Genomic DNA, 27,390 nt, shown 5'->3' with positions numbered 1-27,390 from the left:
TATTGGTAGGCTACTTCATGTAGATAAGCACAAAACTCTTAGGTAATCATAGAAGAGATAGGATCCAAGTAAAGGGACTGCCAGCTCAGGAACAGTTGGCAGATCCTGGCTTTCACAAATTGCTTTACTTGATAAGCTTGATAAGTTTCCAACATAATAAGTTTCCAACAGTTTTCCAAACATCGTTAGGTGGAAAGTTGAAAATACATACTTAAAGTAAGAAGGTGGCCACCAAATGTATCTATTCACCATCGGACTGGTCAGTTATTACAAAAAGGAAATGATAGGTTATTTGTTGAAGGCACTTGTACATGGTTGAGAGTTACCTATGAGGGGATTAGTTTTCTTTGGAAACTTTGCTAGCATAGGTTGGTAAATACCTGCATTTACCAGTTAAGATCATATTTAGTCCCTTTTGAAGGGTACATGGCAATTCTTGAAGGTTACCAATTCTGACATTCCCCCTAACCTTCTTGGATACTAATAGCTATTAGTAAATAGCAACACTGGCAAGATTCTGACATTTACCAAAATCTGTGTATGTGTGTTTAATTTCATTGGCTAGTTTCACATTGTTAATGTGGCAAACTGTTGCATGCCATCAAGTCATCTCCAACTTAGGCAACCCTATGAATGAAAGCCTTCTAAAATCAATCCATCTCATAGTTGGTCTTCATCTCCTTCATCAACCTGTGATTTTCTCCAGCATTATTGCCTTCTCCATTGAGTCTTGCCTTTTCATAATGTGTCCATAGTATGACAGCTTCAGTTCTATCATGTTTTATCCCAGGGAAAGTTCTGGCTTGATTTGCTCTAGGACCCATCTTTCTGTCAGCCCAACGTATTCATAAAGCTCTCCAAGTTTCAAACACATCCATTTTCTTTCTGTCAGCTTCCATCACTGTCCATCTTCTGCACCCTACACAGTGATTAGGAATACAACAGTGTGGATGATCCTGACTTTGATCTCCTGTGAAACATCCTTATACTTGATAATCTTTTCTAGTTCCTTCATTGCTGCCCTTCCCAGTCTCAGACTGGAATTTCTAGGCTGCAGTCTCTGTTTGAATTGATGTTGAGCTATGGTATGCAAAATCCTTCACAATTTCAATTTCTTTATTGTTGTCATTAAAGTTGTGTAATTCTGTTATGGGACTCCAAGCTCATTTTCTGATGAAGTTGATGCCCCCTCCAGTTCAGATCTGGAGAACTTTACAAAATAAAATACCACACAAAATTTTTAACAGGAAGCCTGGATTAGATTTAAAATACTTCAAGGTGAAAAGGAGTGAGGAGGTCTCACAATACCTATTGTAAAGCTTTATTATTACAAACCTGGGCTGGCTTGAATTTCAGTCTGGATTATAAATATTAATGATAGGTTAGTGAAGTCAGAAATAGTAGATCTTGGAGAAGGTATACACAATCACAAGAGTCAGTTAAAAAGGTCTTGACATCAAATCATATTCATGTATTAAGAGATGGCTTAATAAAAAAAATGGTATTCTACAAGAAAAAGAATCAGCAAACCTATTTCTCCTCTGATGTCCCTGGTTGAAGCATATGGAAAATATTTAAGGAAAAATAATGACTTTATAACCTATGGGGATATGATTGATCAACCTGGATGAGTTAAATCTTGGCAGCAACTAAAAGTTGAAGGGGAAAATATACAATGGCCTGTTTACTACTAATTGTTTTCAAGCTTGAAAGGGAAAATCCAGTGAGGGAAAGGCACTGTAAGAGACCTGTCCTGATTTTGAAAAGCTATTATACAACAAAAGACTTTATAAGCAATTACTTCAACAATAAAACCTTTTTATTTAAACAGTATTTTAAATTTAACAGCTTTTAAGTTTAGTCGCTCTGTTTGTTTTGTGATTTATTGTTTTGTTCTGTTTTATTTTTATTGAAATTGTTGTTTTAATTGCCTTTTTAAATATTGTAAGCCATCCTGAGATCTTGTATAATAGGATGGCATACAAAAGCTTTTAATAAACAAACAAACTTGACACTGGAAATCAGCAAGATGAGAAATGTATGACAATTTGGATGCAAAACCTTGGAGAAGAAATGCCACCCCATTAATGAGAAGCTTTATGGAAGAAAGGTATTACATTCATAGCTAGTCAAGCACTAAGAGAAAATTGGTATAAGATTTTTTCAGTGGTACATTAGCCCAAAAGATATAGAAAAAATAGATAAAAACTACAATGGAAATGTGATGAGGTAGATGGGACTCTCTTCTCTACGCAGTGGACTTGTGACATAATTAAAAGATGTTGGAAGTTGATACATGTGGAAAAACAAAAATCTTTAGAACAAAGATTCCTATGAATCCTAAGAATATGCTTTTGAACATAATGCCGTAGACTCTTTCAAAGAACATGTAAGAGTTATTCCAGTACATGATAACTGCAACAAGAATCACAGTTGCTTCTAAATGGAAAACACCAGAATGCCCATTAGTTGGAAAAATAAGTTGGCTGAGTGTGCAGTGATGGCAAAATTAACTAATTATGTAAGCAGAAAAATGATTGAAGAATTTAATGAGAAATGGAAATTCTATTATATCCAGTATAAGTAATATGATATAGAAGGAAGCTTTTTAAAATGATGTTGATGATTTATAATTGATTTGAAATGATTGAAAAAATTGTCAGTATACAGAATCATACTTTTTTAAATTGAGCTTCAATATACTATTAATTGACAAAAAGACAGAAATTTTTGGTCTGGAAATTTGCATGTTATGAATGTATAGGTTGTTTAAGTTCCCTTGGCAATTCTATTTCATTTTTTTCTTACATTCTTCTTTCTGAACCTTATCTATTTTAAGAAAACAAATTTAAAAATTTAAAAAAATTCTAAGAAGCTTTATCTTGCATGCAAGAGATCAATACCATTAAGAGGTAATAACAAAAACAGTGTGAAATATAACACTGTTTATACACTTTTGGCACACCTTTATCCAGACTGGATAACAGTTTACAGATGTGACATACTTCTTTTGCTTATTTAGGGTTAAAAAGGATTTTTATATTCTTGTTTTGGAACACAAGGAGCATATACATTTCCAGTTGAACTTAAGGAATAATTATACTTCCTGATTGCTGTTTCACCTTTATGAACAAGGACGCTTTATAACTTTTTCAACTACTGTGCAGACTGACAATTTACATTCCTTAACATTTTCTCTGTCCATTCTTAAAATCTCTGGTTAATACTTTGTTCAGCCTTCTAATTAATCTTTCCCTTGACACCTCCATGGTCATAATTTTTCTCAATGTTCATCTGCAGTCCTACTTTTCTGCTTTATTTTTTCACTTTCATCAGGAATCATTTCAATTTGCTGCTGCATTCTGCCACTAATTTGGTATTATTTGCATATCTTAAGTTCTTCGTCGTGGCCTCTGTGCATCACACATATGGGTGCCACGTGCCTGCGCAGTGCCTTTGGCCGGAAGATTGATAGCTAACGGTTTTGGCAGGAAGCTCCACTCCCCCTCCCCCCTATAGGTTATATAGAGCGGAGCGTCCGCCATTTTGTTCAGTCTTTGAGATCGCCATTCGTTGTGCCTCGTGCCGCTTTCGCTCTCACTCCGACCGTTCCTCGTTCTCACTATTGCGATTATTCACTTTCCAAGTTATTATCCCTGTTTTCCAGTAGTTCTTGTTGTTTCTCTTGTTCTTCTTCTCTTTCTTACTCACTTCTTTCTATTAAAAAAAACAACCAAAAATATATTATTACCCGCTTTACTATCTTCTCTTTTTTTCCTTTCTACGATGGCGCAACGAGCATCTTTCCTCAAGTGCGTGGAATGCGGGTCTAAAATGTCTCCTGCAGACCCGCATGACCTATGCCTTCTCTGCTTGGGGGAAGGGCATAGGACCAATAAGTGTTCTCACTGCCTGGCCTTTTCTAAGCAGGCCAGGAAGAACCGTGAGAACCGCCTCCGGAGACTTCTGTGGGACCGTGCTCTCCTCCAGTCAGACCCACTAGTATCTGCTCCAAAACTGGTATCTTCCTCTGTGGTTCCACCCTCACGCCCTTCGGACGAAGGTGTGTCTACCATGGGCGATCGGCCTGCTTCCTCACCTAAGAAGAAGCATGAAAAATGGAAGCACACTGGTTCCAACAAGCCGTCTGACCATAAGAAGGCTAAAAAGGATAAGACCGGGAAGCTACCTCGGAAGACCAAGAACCCTGAGTGCCCCAAGCACCGAGACTCAGGTTCGTTGTTCCCTTCGGTCCCGACGGCTGTCACAGTACCGACACCACTGGGCCCGGCGCTTCAGGCGGCTATGAAGGTTACCCCTCTGGGGTCCCCTCGACACATGGCTGAACTTACGTCGGAGCCTCTTCCAGTTCCGCCGAGGGAATCGATCTCCGATGGGGAGATTCGGGATTCCCCATCGAGGGCTAGGTCTCCCACACCTATGCCCCCAGCTACACTGGAAGCGGGCATGGAGATGTCTCCTCCCAGGAGTTGCAGAAGTCATTCCTTTGAGAGGGGATCAGAGGGATGGTACCATCCTCACCATCCATACTACCATGGATGGGGTGACTCCCATTCTGTTGGGCACTATCCGGCCCCAAGGGGTCATTCCTCTCCACCGGCACCTCACGACCGCCCGACTCCATCAGTACCGAGACGTGCCTCGCTGATACCGACTAGGGAGAGCAGTCGGTCCTTATCACCGGCGGAATCTTCCTCCTTGGCTCCTCCATACTATGGCATAGACTCCAACGACTCCGAGGTCGACTCCACCTCCCCAGTAATCTCCCAGGGACCCGGGTCGCCTGACGAATCCCACATCTCTTTTGCGGAGTTGATGTTGCATCTCGTCCAGTCCCTTGAAATGGACGCTATTCAGAGCCCTGGCCCCAGTACAGACAAATTTTATGATGTCGTCCACAGGGAGCAGTCGACGTCCATCGTGCTGCCGCTCATCACCACCTTGCGGCAGGCTATGACCCAGCCGTGGGACCTGCCCGCACATCCTCAGCCAACTTCACAGAGGTACGAATCCATGTACCAAGTTCGGGAGGAGGACATTCCCTTCCTCCTCCGCCATCCTAAACCGAACTTGGTCGTGGTGGAGTCCTCCCAGGGCAGAGAGGCAAGAGGTTCTTCCCGAGACAAAGAGGGAAGAAAAATCGATTCCCTGGCCCGACGAGTATATGCTGCCTCCGGTCTCAGGCTTAGAATATCTAACTATGAGGCAACACTGGTGAGGTACGAGTACTTTATTATGCAGTGCCTCAACAATGTCGTCTCGGCCCTTCCAGATTACCAGGGCAATCTAGCAAAAGTTTTTATAAAGGAGGCAATGCAAGTCATGGTCCAGCAGCTGTCCACTGCTCGACACCACGTGGACACGGACTCGAGGGCCTTGGTCGGTGCCGTCTCCCTCCAGAGGCATGCGTGGCTGCGCAACTGCAATTTTCCAGAGGAGACAAACAGGCAAATAGAGGAAATGCCCTTTGACGGGTCCAGGCTCTTCCATTCAAGAACCAACCACAAGCTCAAAAAAATCCACGAGTCCCATATGACAGCCTGGCAGATGGAGCTCCAACCTCAGACCAGACGTAAGTGGTCTTGGACCCAACCCTCCTATAGGCTGCTATACCAAGCCAGACAGCAGCCTCAACAATGGCAACAGCAACAACAACGCCGCCATCAACAGCCCCTGCAACGATACCAACAAGGCCGTCGTCGCTTTGACGGCGATAGGAGGCAACGTTGACGGGACAGGTGAACCATTCCTTTCCTTCCTACTCTACCCACCCCACTCTCATCTGGGGACTGGCTGAGGAGCCGACTCCCCATTTGGGAGTCCATCACATCTGATTGGTGGGTATTGTCCATCTTTCAGCACAGATATCGGATAGAATTCGACATCGTTGCTCCATCGAGCCCAATCCGGTTCACCTCATGCTCGCTGGTATTGCTCGGTGAAGTTCAACAACTTCTTCGTAAAGGAGCGGTTCGTCAGTTAACTCAGACGGACAGACTTCACAGATTCTATTTGAGATATTTTACAGTCCCGAAGCAGGATGGTGGTCTTCGTTCAATTTTGGACTTGCAAAATATTAATCGATTTATTCCAACGAAAAAATTCAGGATGACCACCCTTCAAAATATCCTACCGTTGCTGAGGAAAGAGGATTGGTTCACCTCATTGGACTTGAAGGATGCTTATTTCCACATTTCCATTCACCCCCGTCATTGGCGTTTCCTTTGTTTTGCTGTCGCATCCCAACTATTTGGGTTCACAGTGTTGCCCTTCAGACTGGCTACTGCTCCGAGAGTTTTTACCAAGTATATGGCTCCTGTCTGTGCCTTCTTATGGCTGTGGGGTGTGCAAATTTACCCTTACATTGATGACTGGTTGCTAGTCTCCCAAACCAGAGAGGGACTTCTTGCCTTGATATGTACGACCTGCGCCCTGCTAGAGGATCTTGGACTATGTATTAATACCGAGAAATCTTCTCTTCTCCCGGTACAGACGATTACTTTCATCGAAGCCTGACTAGATTCTACGGTGGCAAAAGCCTTCCTTCCTTGGGACAGACAACAGACTCTTGCTCGACACATCCATCAAATGCGACGAGCCATGACGGTTCCTGCCCAGTCCATCCAGAGACTTTTGGGGCATTTGGCTGCATCAGTTGCCATGGTCCCACATGCCAGACTTCGCCTTCGTCCTCTGCAGCTTTTATTCAACAAAATGTTTCGGCCACAGAGGGATCTACCAACAAAGTTGATTCGGATTCCATCCTCTGTTCTCCACTGTCTGCTCTGATGGTCAGTTCTGGCCAACCTAACCGTGGGGGTTCCATTCCAACCACAATGCCCTTCAGTGACTCGGTACTGATGCATCCCTACTGGGATGGGGAGCAGTGTGTTCAGATCTACGCACTCAAGGCGCTTGGAATCGCCGAGAATCCAAGAATCATATCAACTTCTTGGAACTCCTGGCTCTACGTTCATTTGAAGATGTTCTTTGCCAGCGAGTCGTTCAGATAACTTCAGACAACGTTGCTACGGTCTTTTATCTGAACAAGCAAGGCGGGACAAAGTCTCCAACTCTGGCCAGACTAGCGATGCAAATCTGGAAATGGTGCATCCCGAGAGACATTACTCTAGTGGCAGTACACCTTGCCGGCACGGACAATGTGGAAGTCGATCTTTTGAGCAGACACATGTCCACATTCCACGAATGGGAACTAGACCCCCAGACATGCGACCACCTCTTCCATCGATGGGGTTTCCCAGACATAGACTTATTCGCCACCCGACAGAACAGGGTATGCGAGACTTTTTGCTCGAGAGCCAGAATCAGACAGGGATCATTAGGGGACGCCTTCTGACTTTTTACGCTTTTCCTCCGATTCCCCTCATTATGAGAGTGATATCGAAGATAATCCACAACGAGGCCACGGGACTGCTCATAACCCCTTGGTGGCCACGTTAGGTCTGGTTCTCAACACTTCTTCACATTTTTCAAGCAGAATATCTTCATCTTCCACTCATTCCGTATCTCATAACCCAGTGAGGAGGCACAATTCACCATCCAGATTTAACGTCATTGAAATTGACAGCCTGGCGAATCCAATAACAACTACCTTGGTACCAATGGCATTTACAAATGACTTGGATCCTGTTCCCGGGTCCAACATGTTGCTCCACACTTCAAATCCATTCGTCCTCCCCACATCATCAGATTCAGCGAACGTTCCATCGGACTCAACAACTTTTCCTCCAGACATTCAGCACATTCTTGACTCTGCCTTAAAACCATCAACACGGAAGTCATACGCAGCTAAGTGGCAGCGATTTTCTACTTTTGCCGAGTCTCGTTCATTTCCTCCACTCTCTGCATCCATACATCAAATCCTTTAGTTCCTATTAGAACTTCACCGTTCCGGACTGAAGCCGTCTTCTATAAAAGTGTATATGGCAGCAATTTCCTATTACCGTGGCACAGTTCAAAGCTCGCCCATTTTCTCTCAACCACTTATAAAGAGATTCCTTAAGGGACTTTATAACCTTAACCTGACGGTTTGACCAGTGATGCCTACGTGGAGTCTTTCTGTGGTCTTACAAGCGCTTACAAGGGCTCCTTTTGAACCCTTGGTGACAATCAATTTACATCTTGTCTCTTGGAAAATGGCATTCCTTGTTGCAGTAACATCGACTCGATGAGCTAGTGAACTCTGTGCTCTGCGGGTAGATCCTCCATATTTAAATTTCCACAGGGAGAAAGTTGTTTTACGCATGGATCCATCCTTTCTTCCTAAGGTGGTCACCTCTTTTCACATGGGACAAGACATTGTCTTACCTGCCTTCTTTCCATCTCGTACAAATCTGCTAGAGAGATCCTTGCACACATTTGACGTATGGCGCTGCCTGGCCTTCTACAGATCAAGGACTGAGTCTATTCGACGTTCCAACAGGCTTTTTCTCAAATACTCTGAGCAAAATCAGGGCCTTCCAGTTACCCCTCAAAGACTCTCCAAGTGGATAGTCCATACAATTACCCTCTCCTATCAACTGGCTAGGATTGACTTGCCTACAATGCCAAGGGGTCATTCTACTAGAGCTGTTGCCACGTCTTCTGCCTTTGCGTCAGGAGTTCCAATTGATGATGTATGTAGAGCTGCCACGTGGGCTACTCCGTGTACATTTGCTACACATTATCGGCTGGATGTTCGTGCCAGACAAGACTGCTCCTTCGGTAGAGCTGTTCTCTCGTCTATTCTTCGCTAAAGACACCTTCCTCCTCCAGTAAGAGTAAGCTTGCTAATCTACCCATATGCATGATGCACAGAGGCCACGACGAAGAAAAGCAGGTCGCTTACCTGTAACTGATGTTCTTCGAGTGGCCATCTGTGCAGTCACACAATCCACTTGCTGGCCCCGCTCAGTGTCGGTGAGTGGAAATATTTTCATTGGTACCGTAACGTTTTTTCTTTCATGGTACCGATATTATCTATAGTAGAGATTCTTTCTTTCCACATGGAGGCGAACGTTCGGTCTTCAAAGACTGAACAAAATGGCGGACGCTCCGCTCTATATAACCTATAGGGGGGAGGGGGAGCGGAGCTTCCCGCCAAAACCATTAGCTATCAATCTTCCGGCCAAAGGCACTGCACAGGCGCAGCACCCATATGTGTGACTGCACAGATGGCCACTCGAAGAACATCAGTTACAGGTAAGCAACCTGCTTTTATCAATGCATCTTCCACCAGTTTTCACTCCTCCTTCCTCTGAACCTAATCCTGCTTGCCTTATGATATTTTTTGTGGACTGATTGAACAGACAGATAGAGAAAATATATTCTTTACTGATGTATTTGCCAATAAAAAACCATTCTGTTTCTCCATATACTGTGCTAACAATAGCTTCTTGTCCATGGTAGGCTATGCATCAGGACAATCAAATGCTGAGGCACCATAGCTTCTCATAAGCCACAGTCAAAGGCTTTGTTGTAGTCTATAAAGCATAGACTGATCTTCTTCCAAAACTTTCTGGTATATTTCAATAGCCAGCGTATATTTACAATATGATTGCAAGTGCCTCTTCCTTTTTGGAATCCAGTATGAACGTCAGGCATTTCTCGCTCCATATAAGGTAAAATCCTTTGTTGCAACACCTTGAGGTTTACTTTACTTGCATGGGAACTTAGCGCAATGGTCCTTTAATTGTTGTACTCCTTAGCATCTCTTTTCTTGGGGATTGGAATAACATATTATTCATAATAATTTTGTTACACTGCCTGATAGCTGAAGCTCCCTGGGCAGTTTAAAACACATTTCCAAAATGTGGGTCATTATTTCCATATTTGAATAGTTCTTTTGGTACCGTATGTGCTTCAGCTGCATTATTTCTCTCAAGTACTTTGAGAGTAGCTTTCACTTTTCTGTCATTGCAGGTTCTTCCTCAGTGGATTCCTCTTTGAAGGAGCCTGTCATCCTTTCATCACTCTTGTACAGGTCTTCCATGTTTTGTTTCCATCTTTATTTTCTCCTGCTCAGATACAGGTCATTGTAATAGTCCTTTTTGTCCCTACATGTTAGTCCCTGAAAATTTTCATTCAGGATTCTGTCCCTATTTCTGTCACCTTTAATTTTTGCTTAACACATTCCCTTAGCAATTGTGAGTTTCTTCCATCATCCACTGGGGCATTTATTTTCTACAGGAATTGTCTTTTTGCATTCTTCCCTAATAATGTCTTTGATTTCAATACACATTTATTCTGGTTCATGGTCAGCTGAAGTTCAAGAATGCAGATCTGTTCATCATATTGACATTACATTCTTCAGGAATGTTATATAAGCTGTATTTTGGCAGCTTTTGCCAAAATACAGCTTATATTATGCCATATTATGCTTCTATTAGTCATGTTTTTCAGCTTTACTCTGATTTTTTCTTTTTAATTTTAAGACCTCACAGTCAATACAAGAATCTGCTCCTGGTCTTGCTTTGGCAGCAGGCATACAGCAGTATATGTACTTGTGGTTTGCCCTTCCCCAGTAGCTAGTTGAGTGCCTTCTAACCTGGGAGTCTCATCTTCTTGATTCATTTTGGATTGTTTCATCATAGAGTTTTCAAGGTAAGAATAATCTGAAGTGGCTTACTATTGCCGCCTCCTGCACAGTTAGCCTGAGTGTCATTGCTGTTGTCTGTGAAAGATCCTCCGCCAGTGCATCCTTTAACTACTGCTGCCACCCGGTAGCTGCCCTTCAGGTGTTTCTCTGCCCCCATCACCATTAAGGATACCCATCCTCTTCTGCTGATGTGACCGTTCCTCCTGAAAAAGGGAGATGCTTCCTAGTCTGGAATCGTTGCTTTAACCATTCCACTGTTGGCAGCCCTCCTACGAGAGAATCTGGCCTTCTGTCTGCATTGCTCACAGCCTCTCTGACATTCTCAAAGCCACTCATCATGGTAAGGTTTTAAAAATAGCACCTTGTTTGATTTAGGCTATAATCCTATGCACTTTTCACTGGGAATGGCCCCCATTTAATACAGTGGCCCTTACCTCTGAACTAACATACATTGGATTGTGGCGAGACTAGCTAGTGGTTGAAGAAGCCTGGTTCGCACTTTTTTTCCTACCATTGTTTGTAGAAGTAAGCCAAAAATGGGATATTTTTAACATGGTCATGTTGACAATTCCTATATAATATGATTTCTGGAAGGAATAAACTCACTATGCTTGTTTCTCTTGCAGGCTAAAGATGCTTTCGAGCAGAGTATTAATCTCTCCGTTACAGGTTATTTCAGGTATTTGATATGATCTCATGATTGATTATGTGAAGTGAATTCTTAGAAAGGATTATTACCACATGACAGAACATGAAGAATAATTAAGAACTGCCTTAACATGAATGACTAAGCTTATACTTTAAGACATTGTAGAAACGTCTCAGATTTAAACTTCCCATATTGTGACCAGTCTTGTGGGTGCAGGTCCATAAAGAATTTAATAGAACTACCAGAGGTCAGATAAATTATCATGAAGTTTAGTCTGAGAATTCCTTAGATCAGGGTCCAGTACTTGTATGCGCATGACACCCTCCAACTGACAGGCCCAGCTTTCTCAAGACACCAGCAACAAACAGCCACAGATCAGATTTCTTAGTGAACCCAAATTTAAATAAACTCAGATCATTCAAACAGGAACCAGAAACTGTGTTCAAAGTCAAGCAGCATATTCCAATAAGGCATTCAGAGACATGGGATTCAAGGAATGTTAGTTCTTGGTCCAAGGAAAGCTGCATCTGGCACCACTGATATTGTACCTGCAAACCTCTTTTACTGGTATGCAGGATGTTATGTGGGGGCAGAATGACTGGAATGCCTTGCTTATTAGTCCAGACTTGTGGAGAAGTTAGCCAGGAGTAGAGAACTCCACCTAACCAATTGGTTTCCTCTTGCTTTTTCAACCACTGGCAATGCCTAGGAAATCAATTGGTCATTCCTCTTCCTTAGCTGAGTCTGCCTCCTGGGCTCTTTTGGAAGAATTTCCTCTGGCTGAGGCAACTCAGCTGTTTTTTCCCTGGCTGCAGTTGAAAACGAGTAGCTTCTTCTCCCTCACCATGATCTACTAAAACCAGGCAGACAAAAATTCACAGCACCCTGAAATCCAAACCCTGGGTAGATCCTAAATCCAGAGAGGGGTTGTAAGTCCTATGTCAGTGGGGCTCCTCATCCATTGTAGCAGTTATTTTGAGCTTTATAGGAATAATTAGTGGTGGTCAACCCATGCAGAGGATGGAGGCCAGCACTGTGGATAGCTACTGTTAATCTCAAAACAGAAGCTGCAGTGGATGAGAAGCCCCGCTGACACAGGAATAACTAGTCTCCCGTCAGTTTTATCTCTGAATCAGACTCTTCCTCTGAGAATGGGATAGGGAAGAGATGGCAATAGCTTTAAAAAGAATTAGGCAAATTAACAGGTAGATCTTTCTATGTGTGTCAATAATGACAACTAGATGGAACATTTGTAGTGACAGCAGCTGGAAACACGAGACAGAGTGGGGAGTAGTTTGTGCATTTCCCGGAGGTTACCTGGCTGGCTGCGGCTGCCAGGAGCATTCTGGACTGGATGGACCTTTGCTCTCCTTGAGCAGGGCTGCACCTGGATACTACAATGCAGGTGTAGGCAGATTTCAGGCTTCTTGAATCTACATTTTGCTTTGCTTTGCTTTTTTACGAAAACAAAGCCCGACCACTGAAACACACAAATCAGAACTACGTACAAAGTAGAGGGAGTGTCTGTAGTAGAGTCTGTTACATATGGCACCCATGAGCCATTCACTATATTCACAAATCTACATCCGGATTAGGGCTTCTAACACAAGCTCTCAAAATGACCACACAAGCAAATCATTTATACTCCTGTTTCATTGGCCAGGAGTGTGGAGGCTAAGAGACAAGCAAGTAGCACAAGACTACTCATAGCAAAGACTTCTTAAAACTCTGTTTTATTTACTGTTCAGAGTCAGAAAGCATTGGCTCTTGTAAACTGGAAGGAGACCTACCAGGAGATGCCAATCTGTCTTCTGCCTGCCCCTGCTGTGATGCTCTAACCAAGCAAAATGACAGTGCACCCCCGCACATGTCTGCAGGGAAATGGGCCACACTGAATTCCATTGGACTTGTTCCAGAGCAAGTCTGTAGGGTGGCAACCTTAGTGTCACCGCATTGTCGTGACTGGACTCTTGCCCGTTTGTGCCAATTGAGACATCAGCTCAGTATTTTAGACTTTTTATTTTGATTGCCAACCTTATTGCCATTCCCAGAGCTACTAACATTCCATACTTCTTGCACTTCGTTGCTTCTTCCAGAGGTTATGAAGCAAATATGGATTGGGAGAAAGGAGAAGGCCACCCATTTGAATATTTTATTTATGGAGCGGCCTGCACAGAAGTTGAAATAGACTGTCTGACTGGAGATCACAAGGTAACTAATGGATGTTAGTTAGGACTGGGATGAAAAGGACAGCTGGGTTTCTGCAGAACTTGCAAAACACTATCAAGTTTTTTGAGCTCTGTCCTAGCTCGGCTGGAGGCCTAGGGGAAAGTGAAAAAACTCACAGATGGTTCTGTAGCCGATTAGTAAAGCTGGGGTCCCCAAATTTTTGGGCCAGTATACATACTGTGAATTTCAAGAGAGTGTTGTGGATGTTCTTACAAAATGGCTGCCATCACTGGGCTTGTTCATTCCTAAAGTGGCTAACATTCCAAGTCACAAACAACTTACCAGATGGTAAGCTGGTGCAACGAAAAGGAAGGTAATCTGACCAAGAGCCTAAATACAAGACAAAAGTAGAATCTGAGATTCAAAATGCAAAACCATTCTTGTGAACTCAAATAAGAGAAGGTGCTGGAAGTTAGTACTTTGCTTTGCAGCATACCAGCCACCATTTAAAAAAAAAGTTAAGAATATCTTAAGAAATAAAACATGGATTAGAAGAGACAGGGAGTCTGGCAGGCTCCAAGAAGAAGCAAGGAGGCCGCTGCAGCAGCAGATATTCCGGCATCCCTGTCCCCACTGGAGGCTGCCTGTTCTTCTTAAATCCATGTGTGACTGAAGGAAAGCAGCATCTTTGGAGACGTCTGAGACTGCAGGGACCGCCTGAGAAGGCATTTAAGGCAGTGCCAATGGATCTCCCTGAAAAGGAGAAAACAGGGTGCATCTGTTGAGGAATAAATTTAATCTCTCATCTTTCTGCAACTTGGCAGACTGTTTGCTTTAAAGGGCTTTCATTTGGCACTCCTGTTTCACTATTCAACAGCTTCCTCCTTTCCCAGTTCCCAGATAATCAGCACAGAAGCAGGAACCCAAAATCACATGCAGTAACTTAAAGCATAATCTAAAGGTGATACAATGTAGGACACATTCATGCACAATACACAAGTCTCCCCCACCGCCAGCACACCACCAGCACTTGCTCCAAGCCTGGAATGAACACCACAAAAAAAGCAAAATTGCAACACCTGGGGAGCGACTACTCATGCCAAAACAATGTAGTGTAGGTGCCACTTGAGCTTCCTTAAGCTAACAGATGAAAGGCCTTATTTTTATGGGAGAAACTACAATGTAATTAACTCATTGTGGGCAGGTAAAAGAATACTCTGATTGTAGGTATAATCAACATTCAGTCATAGGTTAACATTAAATAATTTATGTTCACATCAATGTTTATGATTCCATTCCCATGTGAATTTTCTCATGGAAGGGGAATCGGGTGCTTCCAGATAGAGAGCTCCTAGTATTATGCAGCATTATGCAGCGATCCCATCTTTTCTTCCTTGATAGATTTTCCAGGTAAGAAGGAAGGGGGAAAGACAGACTAAGAATGTGAAATCTTGGGCTACAAATTAAAGATTATGTTGGCTTGACCTTCTGTAAAATACTGTGTTTAAAACAGGACAATTGCAGAATAAAATTTAATCTAGAAATACCCATAGAGTTTATTGAAAGGTAATAGGAACACACTTAAGAGTGTTCAAAGCAGTGCATTCTCGTTCTTTAACCTTAAATATCTAGGACAATTCAAAATCAAGGACTTGTTTGGTTGACTCTTATGGACAAACTACACATTACCTTAGCTGTATGTAAGTACTACAGTGCTCTTACTATGCTACAGTATGAAAGAGTGCAATCACAATACATCACACTAGACCCATACTATTCAACTACACTATAGTGTGTTAGGACTATGCCACATAGTTCTGTACAGTTCAAGTTCTATGTTTCATTAGCCGTGTAGTTCTGGTGTTGAGGCAATGATTGTTCTTTCACCAATTACCATAACGGGAGGATTGTTCAGGACTTCATGTTGGGTGTGGGGCATTAACCCTTTGTCACATGCAATTTTCCTGATCCAAACCAGGGTACCATACAGGCCCTTTGTGGGGGGAAAACTTGCACTCAAGGACAGAACTATTGGGTAGCTTGGTTCTTGGCCCCTGCATGTCACCAGGGTTCCTAGCTAGCATTATTATTTTTCATTCAAAGGATATCAGTCCTATCTACTTCTAAAAGGGCAGGAGTATCAAGAATTCGACTTTAATGTAAATATTAAATATTGCTATTAACCTTAATATGAATTTGGCTTGGAAAACAAGATAACAAGATAAAGGCTGCAGTCCTAAGCATAGTTACTATTGGAATTGTCCATGAATTCTGTGGGGCTTATTTCTAAGGAAATGGGTTTAAGTTAATTGGAATTTCATGAACCTGGCACAAATATGTCTTACCTGTGTATCAGTATTTGAAGCCACCAATGGTAGTTGTTGTTCGATCAGTACCATCTTATAACTTGCACTTCATTGGCAGAACATCAAAACAGATATTGTTATGGATATCGGACGCAGCATCAACCCTGCAGTAGATATAGGTCAGGTATGTCTTAATAATTTTTCTAATGTTTGTTTTTGTGATTAAACTATACAAAAGAGTCTACACTGTCTGGTTGGCAGAATCTTTACAGTAACATCCAAAGAGAGAGCCTGCAGTGAATGGCCATCCTGTTTTAAGAGTGGCAGTATTAACACCAGAAAGAATTGTTGCTACCTCAAAACATCAGTTGCACAGCTAGATGCTTTCAGTTTGATGGCGGCATTCTTTTTTGTCAGCCGTTTAGAGGCACAAAAGAAGACGGAGAACATCCAGTCCTAAATCTCTGGGCAGGTTGCTAAATGGGTCGAGACGTTGATGTTACAGCCCTCTACTACCATAACTCTTCCCTTCACTGTACTGGGTTTCTTTCACACTCAGAGCCTGGTGAAAGAGGGAGGAGAAGGCAGACAGAGATGAGTTGCGGAAGATGATCTAAGCACGTAACCCCCTTGTCCTTTCCTTCAATTTCTGCTAAAACTGTAGTCCTGATTGGCAGCAAATATGGAATTGAGAATCCTGTGTTTGTCATCAAATTCTAGTTCTAGCCTTAGATGGATACATCTCTTCCCTTTGCTCTTTCTGCTTTCAGTGCAGATCCAATTATTTATTTTAGCAAACACCACTATAAGGACCAGGCAAAGATAATATTTAGCTTAGAAAAAAGATGAGTAAGGGGCAACATGACAGAGGTGTACAGAATAATGCCAGGCGTGGGGAAAGGGAATACAGAAGCATGTTTCCCCCTTTCCCATAAACCTCAGGTCATCTTACGAAGCTGATTGGAGGCAGAATCAGGAGATAAAAGGAAGTACTTCTACATGGAATTTACTTCAATGAGAGGTAGTGATGGCCACCAATTTGGACTGGCATAGTTGTGGAGGAGAAGCGATCAATGGCTACTAGTCCTAATGGCTGTCTGTTAGCTCCCGCATCAAGAGCAGTATGGTTCTGTATGCCATGTGTGGGGGAACTTGGGCAGGAGGGCGATGTTGCACTCTTGCCTTGCTGAACCCAGGAACGCCAGGTTGGCCACTGTATGAAGAGAATGCAGGACTAGACAGAGCCCTGGTCTGATCCAGCAGGGCTGGCCTTATGTCCTTTTGTTAGTGGATTCTCGGGAGGGCCCTGCTAGCCCCTTCCCTTTCCCTGCAGGAAGGTGGCGAGCCAAGGCCCTCAAGGGGACCGGGGCAGCTGCTGCCCCAGTGCTCTTTCATTCTGTTCTGCTGCTGCCCTTCCTGCCCTCTGTGATGCCCTAGCCACAGGGGCCGAAAGGGACAAGAGAACAGAAAAAATACTCTCTTTCCAGGGTTGGTACCTTCCAACTGGAAGGACCATCTCCACACTCTTTACCCCTTTCCTGACAAACCGGGAAGACAGAAAGATGAGAGATGGAGTGCATCAAACAAATCAGGTCCCCCTTTGTAGGAGCAGTTCCCCCACTATTTTGCAGTAACCCTAAAATCTGGCATAATTCCCCATGCAGCACATTGATGTCTAAAATCCTCATTTCTGGAGATTTTTCTGCGCAGCTCATTCTACCTACTGCTTCTAAGCACCTTCTAGGCCTCAGAAGCATCAGAAGCACCTTTGTTTTGCTAACCCTAACTCTTCCCCAGATTTCCCTCATAACCCTAAAATCTGACATAAGTCCCCATGCAGCACACCAATTTCTAAAATCCTCACTTTCCAGAGATTTTTCTGCCCAGTTCATGCTATCAGCCCCTTCTAAGCACCTTCCAGGCCTCGGAAGCATCGTAAGCACCATTGCTAACCCTAACCCCACCCTTGCAAAGACTGGGAGGTGCTCCATTCCCTGGCGTCATGAGAGCAGCTGTGTGGCATCAGGGCTGCCACTCTGAGCCTTTCAGTTCTTTCAAGTTTGGAGAACCTGCCTCCTTCGCCCAAGGTCAGGATTTTCCTGAATGGGTTTTATCGAATAGAGGGGTTTGCTGACAGTGTCACAGTGTCTATGAATCCCCTCTTCGTTGCTGTTTATCATTTACTTTTTAGCCTTCCCATCAATCAGAGCACCGCCTTTGCAGAATTCTGTTCTGCTTTGCCAAAATTCTTGTTTTTGCTACTAGGAGGAGCAGCTTGATTTTTCACTAGAGCCTGTAGGTTAACATTGCTTCATATTTCTACAAATAGCCATTGCATTGTCTGGAACAAAATCCAGTGCCTAAGTTCCATTTCTTCCTCCACATCCAGAAATGCAACCTAACCCTTACTGCGATGAAGAACATACTGAACCACAAAGATATATTGACATAAATCACAAAGAGATTAAACCATGGGTCCTCAAACTATGGCTCGTGGGCCGGATTTGGCCCACCATGCTGATTTATCTGGCCCACTTCGGAGGCTGCAACAATCTCCAAGCGAGTCCGAAAGCTTTGAGCCAGCACAGGCATTCACTGAAACTGAGTAGAGAGCCAGCACATACGCTTAATTGTAAAAGCTCAACTGCGCATGCACTGGCTCTCCCCCGCCACACACACACACGCATATACAGAGCGGGAAATACGGAGCGTCTCTCTCTCTTCCAAGGAGGGTAGAAGAGAGAGAGAGCTGAAGATGCTAAAAAAGGATTGAAGGTAAGAAAAATATAACTTTTTAAATCTTAGTCCCTCTGAGCATAACCGTTTGCATTAAATCAGCTTGTTCATTTTCCCTCTGTCTGCTGGCCAGCCTGAGGCTCTTGTGAAATTTTCCTCTCCACACTTCCTTGTTGAGAAACAAGGCTGGGAGGGGGGGTCACTTTTGCTGTTTCTTTGGGGGTTTCTTTAACAACAATCCCTTGGTGGAGCTAATTGTTTATCCACTGTCCACCCCACAGAATTGTCTGTTTGGGGCTTTCTGTTCGCTTGTTTTTAAGGAGTAAAACTTGCTCTGATTGCTCTTTAAATTGGCGGCGGCGGCAGTGTGAGGCCCTTGCAAAATTTTCTTCTCCACACTTTGCTGTTTCTTTGGGGGTTTCTTTAACAAATTTTTTCAAACTATAGTCCACCCCCACCAGCAGTCTGAGGGACAGTGAACTGGCCCTCTGTTTAAAAAGTTTGAGGACCCCTGGATTAAACAGATGACAACATAAAACCTGCCCCTTGATCTGCTACTAATGTTACTAGATTCATTAGACAGGACAGTGAGATTTTTACGTTGCTGCTGCTAGTGATCAATTAATCTTACATTTATTGATAACTGTAATCTTTTTGTTAAAAACTGGCATAGTTTCAAAGCCTAACAATATAGAAATGAATAATTAAGATATGGCATGTTGCACAAATGCCTAAGCTTGCTTACATATGAAATTAAGAGAAGGAAGGTGAATATTTGTGAAAGTAAGGCATTTATTTATACAGTTTTGTACGTTATATTACAATATGTGTGTGTCTGTATACCATATTTCATTTTGCAGTTATGTTGTATACTACATCATCTAAGGTTTGTATTGTTAGATTTAAAAAGCAGACAGTGCTTCCCAACAGGACACTGTCAGTGAGAACTTTTATTATTGAATTGCATTGTAAAATATATGAGGACTCTTACTGCACGCTTCAATTTATATTGTCAGATTGAAGGTGCCTTTGTCCAAGGTATTGGGCTTTACACAATGGAGGAACTGAAGTTCTCCCCAGAGGGAGTTCTATGCACACGTGGCCCAGATCAGTATAAAATTCCCGCAGTTTGTGACATCCCAGAACACTTCAGTGTCTCCCTGCTGACATCTTCCCAACAAACAACAGCAATCTACTCATCCAAGGTGAGGCGGTGGACTCCAAGGTGTGGTTCTTTTCTCTGTGAGGTCCCAAGTGAACTGAATTATAGAAGGAAATTACATGACCAAATAATCTGTTGACATTTCAGACTGACTATCATGTTACTCTGTTAAACATTGTCTGTAATCCATTCTATAGTCATTCAGGTGTATGTGTCACTGGAATCAACAGCAATTAAAATGTGAGTAATTGTGGTTGAGATTTATCCACACAGTTATAGTTGTGTGACTTTGGCCTTGATCCAAGGTCACTATTCTTGATGAAACAACCACCTTGAGTGAGTTGCTTCCCCTTTTACACAACCTCACACTGGATTCTTGACTGTGCAGCCACAGATCTGTCTGAAGTTGTGCATGAATTAGGCCATAGCCTATTTTCCTGGCAAGGGCCATTTGCAATAGCAATAATTCTGTGCTGTTTTCCTTCTGTGTGTCCCCAAATTCTACCTTCTTAACAACCCTACAGGTAGGTTACTCTGACAGAACGTGACTGGTTGTACAACACCCAGATCACTTCAGTAGGTAGGTTTCCATGGTCCTGATTGAAGTCCTCTGGGCATGATATTCACTATAGATCTAATTCAGGGACTCTTGTTTAACTATACAGCTAGAGACTTCATAACTGCCTATAATTTCTGTACCACTACAGGAGTACCATTCCCCTCAGTTACTGCCATGTAACTTGTTCTGATTCAGAATTGGTGATGCTACACCTGCACAAACATAATGAAGGGCAGAGTGTGGAGGTGGGGCAAGTTCTCACACTAACAGAGAAAGCTTAATTCCTACCATTAGCATAGCCCCTTCTCTAGATGTTTATCTACCATCTTAAATTTTTAACAAATCTCAAGACAGATTATAAAAAAGAAAAGATATGGAGGAACATAAAACTAGGCAAATGTACTTAGTTTAAAATGCAATAAATAATATATATTAAAATTAGCAATTTCTGGATAAATAGAAAGGTTTTGGTCTGCTTCCGAAATGCATAAACTGGTGGTGCCAGACAAACCTCCCTGAGGAGCATACTTCACAATCAGGTCGCTATTGCTGAAAAAGCCCTTCTCCTAGTTAATGGCCTTCCTCACCTCCTTCAAGGAGGACTCTTGTAGAAGGACCTCTGGAGATGATCTTAAGGTCTGGGCAGGAGTATACAGTTCCTTTAGATATCCAGACCCTAGAAAATTAAGGCCTTTACATGTCATTGTCAACACCTTAAATTGGACCCAGACTTCAATTGGTAGCCAGCGGAGGTGATATAGGACTGGCATAATATGTTCACGTCTACCAATCCCAGTCAATAACCTAGCTGCTCTATTTTGTACCAACTGAAAATTTTGAACCATTTTCATGGGTAGCCCCATGTATAGCACATTACAGTAATCCAATTAAGGTGCTCTTGCCCCCTTTTCTGGGACTTCTTGGAGGAATCCTGGGCTGTCATATTGGAATTACCCACAATGCCTCAGAGTATGACTACATAACCCAGGACACTGGTGGCCATCCAGCGCTCGTTCAAGAGATGCTGCCCCTGGCTCCACCATTCCTCCCCAGAAAGGTGTTGTGTCCTGCCCACGTCTGCAGAAATAAACAGGGGAGGGGAGTAGGATGAGATTGAATGAACTGCCGACCATCTTATGAGATGGACTCACCTGGGCTCCCCTAGTAAACCCCCACCTGGAGCTGGCCCTGCCTCTGAGCATAGGGAGGAGTGTACAATCCACATATGGTGCTATCTACAGTAGGTCCCTACAGGGTCTCACATCAGTCACATGAAAGTGCTCATTCCTCTGGACAGCACCTCCATATTGGCCCTGCTCACTTCCAAATTGATGCTACAGAGGTTGCTATCATGCTATAAGAATATTCTAGGTGCCAAGCTTTTCTCACACAAAATCTAATGGGAAAACATGCCATGTGTGGGGGGACAACCCGTGGTTTTATATAAAATATCTTCCATCCTGAACTTACTTCAAAAGCAGAAGCACTTTCATGGCTTTTGTCTCTTGGACTTTTTTTGCAGGGCCTTGGAGAATCAGCACTTTTCCTGGGCTGCTCAGTATTTTTTGCAATATGGGATGCTGTGGCTGCTGTAAGGAAGGAAAGAGGCTTGTCGGCGGACTTTAAGCTGAACAGTCCTCTGACTTCTGAGCGCATTCGAATGGCCTGTACTGACCAGTTTACTGCAATGGTAAATATACTTGCTCCTGTCAAAATTTGCCAGTGTATCCTCTTTGTCCAGTAAGGGAAAGCAGTCCTGTGCTTTTGAATCAAGAAGCAGGGCTTACCCTCTTCTCAGAGCTACGGAGATCACATCAAGCAATGGCTCTTGAGATCAGGCTTCTTCATAAGTGTTTCTATGGACCAAGGTTGCTTTGGATGCTCTCAGCCATGAATAAGAAGGCCTTAAGTCACATCCTGAATAACTGAAACCTTCCAACAACTCCAAGTTGTAGGCTTCAGCCATAATGGCTGGCATAGCTTCGGATCAATCATGCTTGGAGAGTGTCTCTGATTCTAAACAAATACTGGCTTCCTCTAGCTTTACATGAAACAAACAAAGGTGCCCAAGAAACATGGGCACTGCTTTTGATAAATGCAAGAACCTTGTTAAAGTTCAGAAATACCAGGCCACCTCCATTCTGGCTTTGCTCACTTCCAAATTGATTCCACAGAGGCCACTGTCATGCTGTAAGAATATGCTAAGTGCTGAAATTTTCTCATATAGATGCTAAAGGGAAAAACAGACTCATGTTGTGTGTGCGGGGGGAGAGGGGCAGTTTGGCTATCCTTGGCTTCTTGCAGAAAAGCGTAGAAAAAGATCTAGCTCTAGTAAAGAGGCAGATGTTGTCTCGAGACCAGTCCTGTTGGCTGCCACAGGGCCTTTGTCATGTTCAGGTCCAGGTTTACTGGTGGAATGTCACAGTTCAATACATTCATGTTACGGAGCTTTTTGAACCAAACATTTCTCTAATTCGTTAGGCAACAGCGGGGCATTTCATGTCCTCACAATGGTTATCTGCACATAACATCTGTTGCCTGTTCGCACAGAAACTGAGTCACACTCAGTTTTGATTTTCCTCATACCATAAATACCACTCTTTTCTTCTGGTCCCCAGAGTTCTTTTTTTTCACCCCAGGAAAACTCAGCCTAAATATACTCAGAATGGTTAACAGATTTACATGAGACAGAATTCAGTCATTCCAGGCTAGATACAGAAACTGCTTCTTCAGGGAATCTTTTTTGGGGAAGGTCTACCTAGTGCAGTGGTGGCGAACCTATGGCACATGTGCCGCAGCGGGCACGCAGAGCCCTCTCTGTTGGCACACGAGCCAAGTCGCCCCAGCATCGCCCCAGCAGCCGAGCATCAGATAACAGCGCACTCAGGGACTATGCGCATGCTCGGAAAGGAGTAGCGGCACCAGGTGATGATGTCACAAGCAGCGACTCATTAGCCGCGACTCGTCCAAGTTTTCACATGGCGGGTCAGTGTACTGCCAAGGATTTATATATATTTGCTTGGACTGGCTACAAGTTGTTTTTTCTGAACTAAAACCTCAGTATTCCGGTTTTATTGCAGTGTTGGCACTTTGCGATAAATAAGTGGGTTTTGGGTTGCAGTTTGGGCACTTGGTCTCTAAAAGGTTTGCCATCGCTGCCCTAGTGCAATGGATAAGTTGAGATGATGTATCGGACAAGAGGTGGAGGTTCTTTGGGCACAGATTTCATTTCTGCTATTTTTCCCAGTCCCTATGGGTACATTTGGGAATCACTGCAAAACGTACTAGGAAGTCCCTGTCAAAGCATCTTTTAGAAAGACCATGTCCATGCAGCAATCTAAGCACACAGATTGACAAGGACCACATTGCTCCAGTACTTCCCAGGGATCTTTGACTTGTTTTCAACTTCTCATTCCTCAGTGACTCGCCTTCTTTGAGGAGAGAGGAAAATTCGACTTGCTGTAAATGTTCCTTCTGCCCTAGTGATGGAACAGCAGTTAAGTCCCACCCCTTAGTTTGAGACTAGAGAATTGGATTCATAGCCATATGTCTTCTGAAATTAGAAATTTCAGGTCCTGTGTGCGATCCTTCCCCTTTTTCACTCTCAGTACTAGTGTTTTGTTTTTTGTTCTTTGATGCTGTTGTTTTAATTTATGCTCTGTCTCTTGGTTATAAAGTTACTTTAAGGCAGTTTGCAGTTCTAACATGTTCCACCGGGTTCTCAGGAACTGAAGTTATCATTTGGGAGAACAAAGCCACTGTATGCATGGCAATAGCAGCTTTTATGTCTTGTCTCTCCTGACAAAGGGAAACACAAGTTAATCCACGTCTACCTTAGTGAACGGTTGCCCAAGAAGGACCATTTTATTTGTTTTTTTATTTCAATTGCTATATCCCATCCAGTTTCCATGACATATAAAGCTCTATTGATACTATCTTTGGCATAACTGCAGTAAGTTAAGGTTGTATTTAAAAAATTTTCTCTCTGCCTATGCAAAAGGGTTTTTTTTTTTTATAATTGATTCATTTTTGTTGCTGCTTTGTTGCCATCTGATTTACTATACGTAGTCCAAAAGGCCCATGATTTATTACAATACTGGCAGATCAAAACAGTTTGTACCTGAGCTGGAAATGTACATAGCATGCTCTTCTCTCTTCCAATAATAAGCACAAGCATCATCCACTGAAAGTTTTCCTGCACAAACCCCACTGAAATGATGGGGAGCTGTGCAATTCCTGTGCATTTTACTAAAAAAGTTTGCCACAGGAAAACATATCAATAGATTGTACAGCTGACCTTCCATTCTGCATCCCTCAATGATACTCCAAATCTCCTGTCTGCAGCAGCTGCCCCTCTTTGTCTCCCAGTGCTACTGAGTCTGTTTCACAAAAATCAAAGATGATTTAGAAAGAAAGCTTGGTACTGGCTTCTTCAAAATAAATTGCTCCATTTACACTTTGTTCATTCTCCCAGATCGCAAAGGATGAAAACAAGCCCTTGGAATGAGCACTAGGACCTGGTGAAAATTGCTGCTCATCTGGCACTGAGCATTAAATAAGTTTGCCAACAAGAGACTGACGGTGGCGAATTTGATCTGGAATGGTAAAATCATCTCAATTGAAGGTTCGGGAGCCCTTCAAGAAGACACCCTGCAAGACTCCAAACTCTTTATTTTAAAAAGCTTCATATTCCAGACTCCTGGCCCATGGGCAAAAAGTCCTGGAAATTGAGATTGTTTGCTAATTGATACCAGGACATCACAATGCCTCTAATTTTGAACTTGGTTTTGGAAGAACTAACAAATAATATTAACCCTTTTTTCTGAAATTAGGGTCTAGAATATTTCCTGAACTTGGAACTTTATTTCTGAAAATAGAACTGAATTATTTCATTATATAAGTTTTTTCCCTCACTCTATCTTCTGCATTTGACTAAATTTAGTTCTTCACATGCCCAGAGCAAATCAGTAATCCCTCAGCTTAGCTTTATGCATTCAAGCAAGGTCAGAAGGAAGTAAAAAGGGGAGTTAGCAATTTTGGCATGGGTCAGTTTAGTGCTCCACTGCGAGTTAAAGGCAGGAGGATTGAGGATGAGTGATATTATTTAAACAGTAACATTAGAAACTCACTTTGTTATCTTGCTCACTTTATTTGTGGTAGCAGCATTGTGCATTGTAGTCCTTTTCGGCTGCAGTCCAATCTAGATGAACAGGGCCTCCAAACTTGGAGGCTGAAGAGCTTCCAGTGAAGAATGGAAGTGGCAGAAGCAATCTGCTTCTCTCTGCTCTTCCCACTCTTTTTCTCTAGACAGCCATTTTCAGCCCTCTTGCCAAGGCACTGCAGAAGACAGAGGCTACTGTATCGTGCTCTCTGCACTCCTCCCCTCCATGTCCACCAAACCTGCCCTTTGCCCCTTCTCTGAGATCGTGTGCCTGGCCTCAGGGCAGCACCCAGCCATGGTTATTTCTGCACTGGGATGTGGAGGGGGCTGGTGCACAGAGGACCTCCTCCAAGGTCCGGGCTCTGTCTCCATTCTTGGATCAAAGAATCCACAGTATCTTGTACCCCCCATAGGATTGCTTCTTAAGTAATCTTTATATTACATTCTATTTCATGGCTGATCATATAATCACAGAAAAAGTTTCTAATACTCATATAACCTATTCTTAATTTTTGTAATTTTCTTAACTAAAACATGCAATGGATTTCAGTGTGCATTTTAGTCTGTGGGGAGGTTTGTTTAGCCCTAATTTGGTTACCCACTAGGGTGTCTGGAACCCAATTAGTATAGGTTCTAAAGTTAAACAGCACTGATTTAACAAAGTGATCTCTACATTTCCCTCTGTTTAATTAATGAAAGCAGTGCAGTTTATTTCGATCCTTGGTTTCTCCTGGGGAATATCTTGCTGCTTTCATATTTATTTGCATGGGAAACTGATTCTTACTATTTTCAGATGGTTTGAAACTAAAGAGTTACAGTTTAAAGAGCCAGCAATTCAGATATTTTCAATCTATGTATAAAATTCACTCTCCTATCTCTATTCTGCCTCCTTGCTTCCAATGCCTTTTTCAACAGATCAACTGATTGATTCCCTAACTGTCTAACAGTATGATTTAGCAAGAATTCTCCAGCCCTTGGTTACATCACAATATGATAGACCGAATAGAATTTACATACATGCAGTTAGGCATGTATGTAAATTCTATTTGAGGGATGAAAATAAAACAGATTTTCCCAGTTAAGCCCTGCAGATTTCATTCCATGCCCCACAACTACTGGTGTTGAGCTATTGGTCAGGCCAATATATAGATTCTGGTTTTTTTTTTTTGGGGGGGGGGTTAAATGAAGACAATGTATGCAAATTTTGATTCACTTCCTACTTTATTGCCTTTAAATATGATCTATGATGAAATAAATCACAGTATTGCAAGAATTGTTATTTACTGTCCAGAGACTTGGCTATTGGTCAGTATAGGAATTGAAAGACAGACAGACAGACAGACAGACAGAAAGACGAATTTTGCTGTGCAAAATGTTTACAAGATACAGTTATTTTCTATAAACTTCTAGGGAGTGTACATTAAGATTGGCCATACTTCCTGAACATGAAGCATTGGCTAACATAAATTAAGAGCATTAAAATACTTCACAAATTTGTCCATGTAAGATGGTTTATGCTACTATATAGTTTGTGCTACTTTTAGTGAGCTGCTATTTGAATAAGTACCTTGTCATGATGTTTTAAATGTAGCATGAATTTAAATTCATTAATTATAGTACGCCAGTAATAAATCATGTAAGTAGTTCTGCTTAACACCTTTTGTTTAATAGCTCTTGTATAATAACTTGCCCAAGGCTGAATTACCTGAGTTGTACTTCATTTTCTCTTGGCTGAACCAAACAGTTTTTATCAGCTTTGTAGTATGCATTGCTAAATTAGTCCCTGTTGTGTCTGTGAGTGAGTGGCTTTCAGGAAAGTCAGCAAAGGATCCCAGATACTCATTCTTCTTGCTTGCTTGCTCTTTTTAAATTTTATTTTATTTACAAAAACTACATAACAAAACTATACAAATAACATAAATTGCATAATACATAGACTAAAGATTATACATAGCAACATAGGCTAAAAATATATGTAACATCATAAACTAAAACTATACATAACAACATGGTGCTCCCATCACCCTCCA

At 42.5% G+C, this 27,390-nt stretch overlaps 1 protein-coding gene across 1 annotated transcript in view; it reads left to right on the top strand.

The window, feature by feature from the left end:
- LOC123024423 (aldehyde oxidase 1-like) overlaps positions 1–26,895 on the top strand; it is an 83,247-nt gene extending 56,352 nt beyond the window's left edge. Inside the window, exons 29-34 of the mRNA XM_044432140.1 lie at positions 11,245–11,297; positions 13,364–13,478; positions 15,861–15,926; positions 19,495–19,683; positions 21,722–21,889; positions 24,674–26,895. Of these exons, the coding sequence (XP_044288075.1) occupies positions 11,245–11,297; positions 13,364–13,478; positions 15,861–15,926; positions 19,495–19,683; positions 21,722–21,889; positions 24,674–24,706 (624 nt within the window). The 3' untranslated portion in view covers positions 24,707–26,895. The remainder of the gene's footprint in view (positions 1–11,244; positions 11,298–13,363; positions 13,479–15,860; positions 15,927–19,494; positions 19,684–21,721; positions 21,890–24,673) is intronic.
- Positions 26,896–27,390: the final 495 nt, after the last annotated feature.

Source organism: Varanus komodoensis, unplaced genomic scaffold, assembly GCF_004798865.1.
Source record: "Varanus komodoensis strain SLA01 unplaced genomic scaffold, ASM479886v1 scaffold23, whole genome shotgun sequence".
NCBI classification, from domain to species: Eukaryota; Metazoa; Chordata; class Lepidosauria; order Squamata; family Varanidae; genus Varanus; species Varanus komodoensis.
This window is presented reverse-complemented; position numbering and strand designations above follow the sequence as displayed.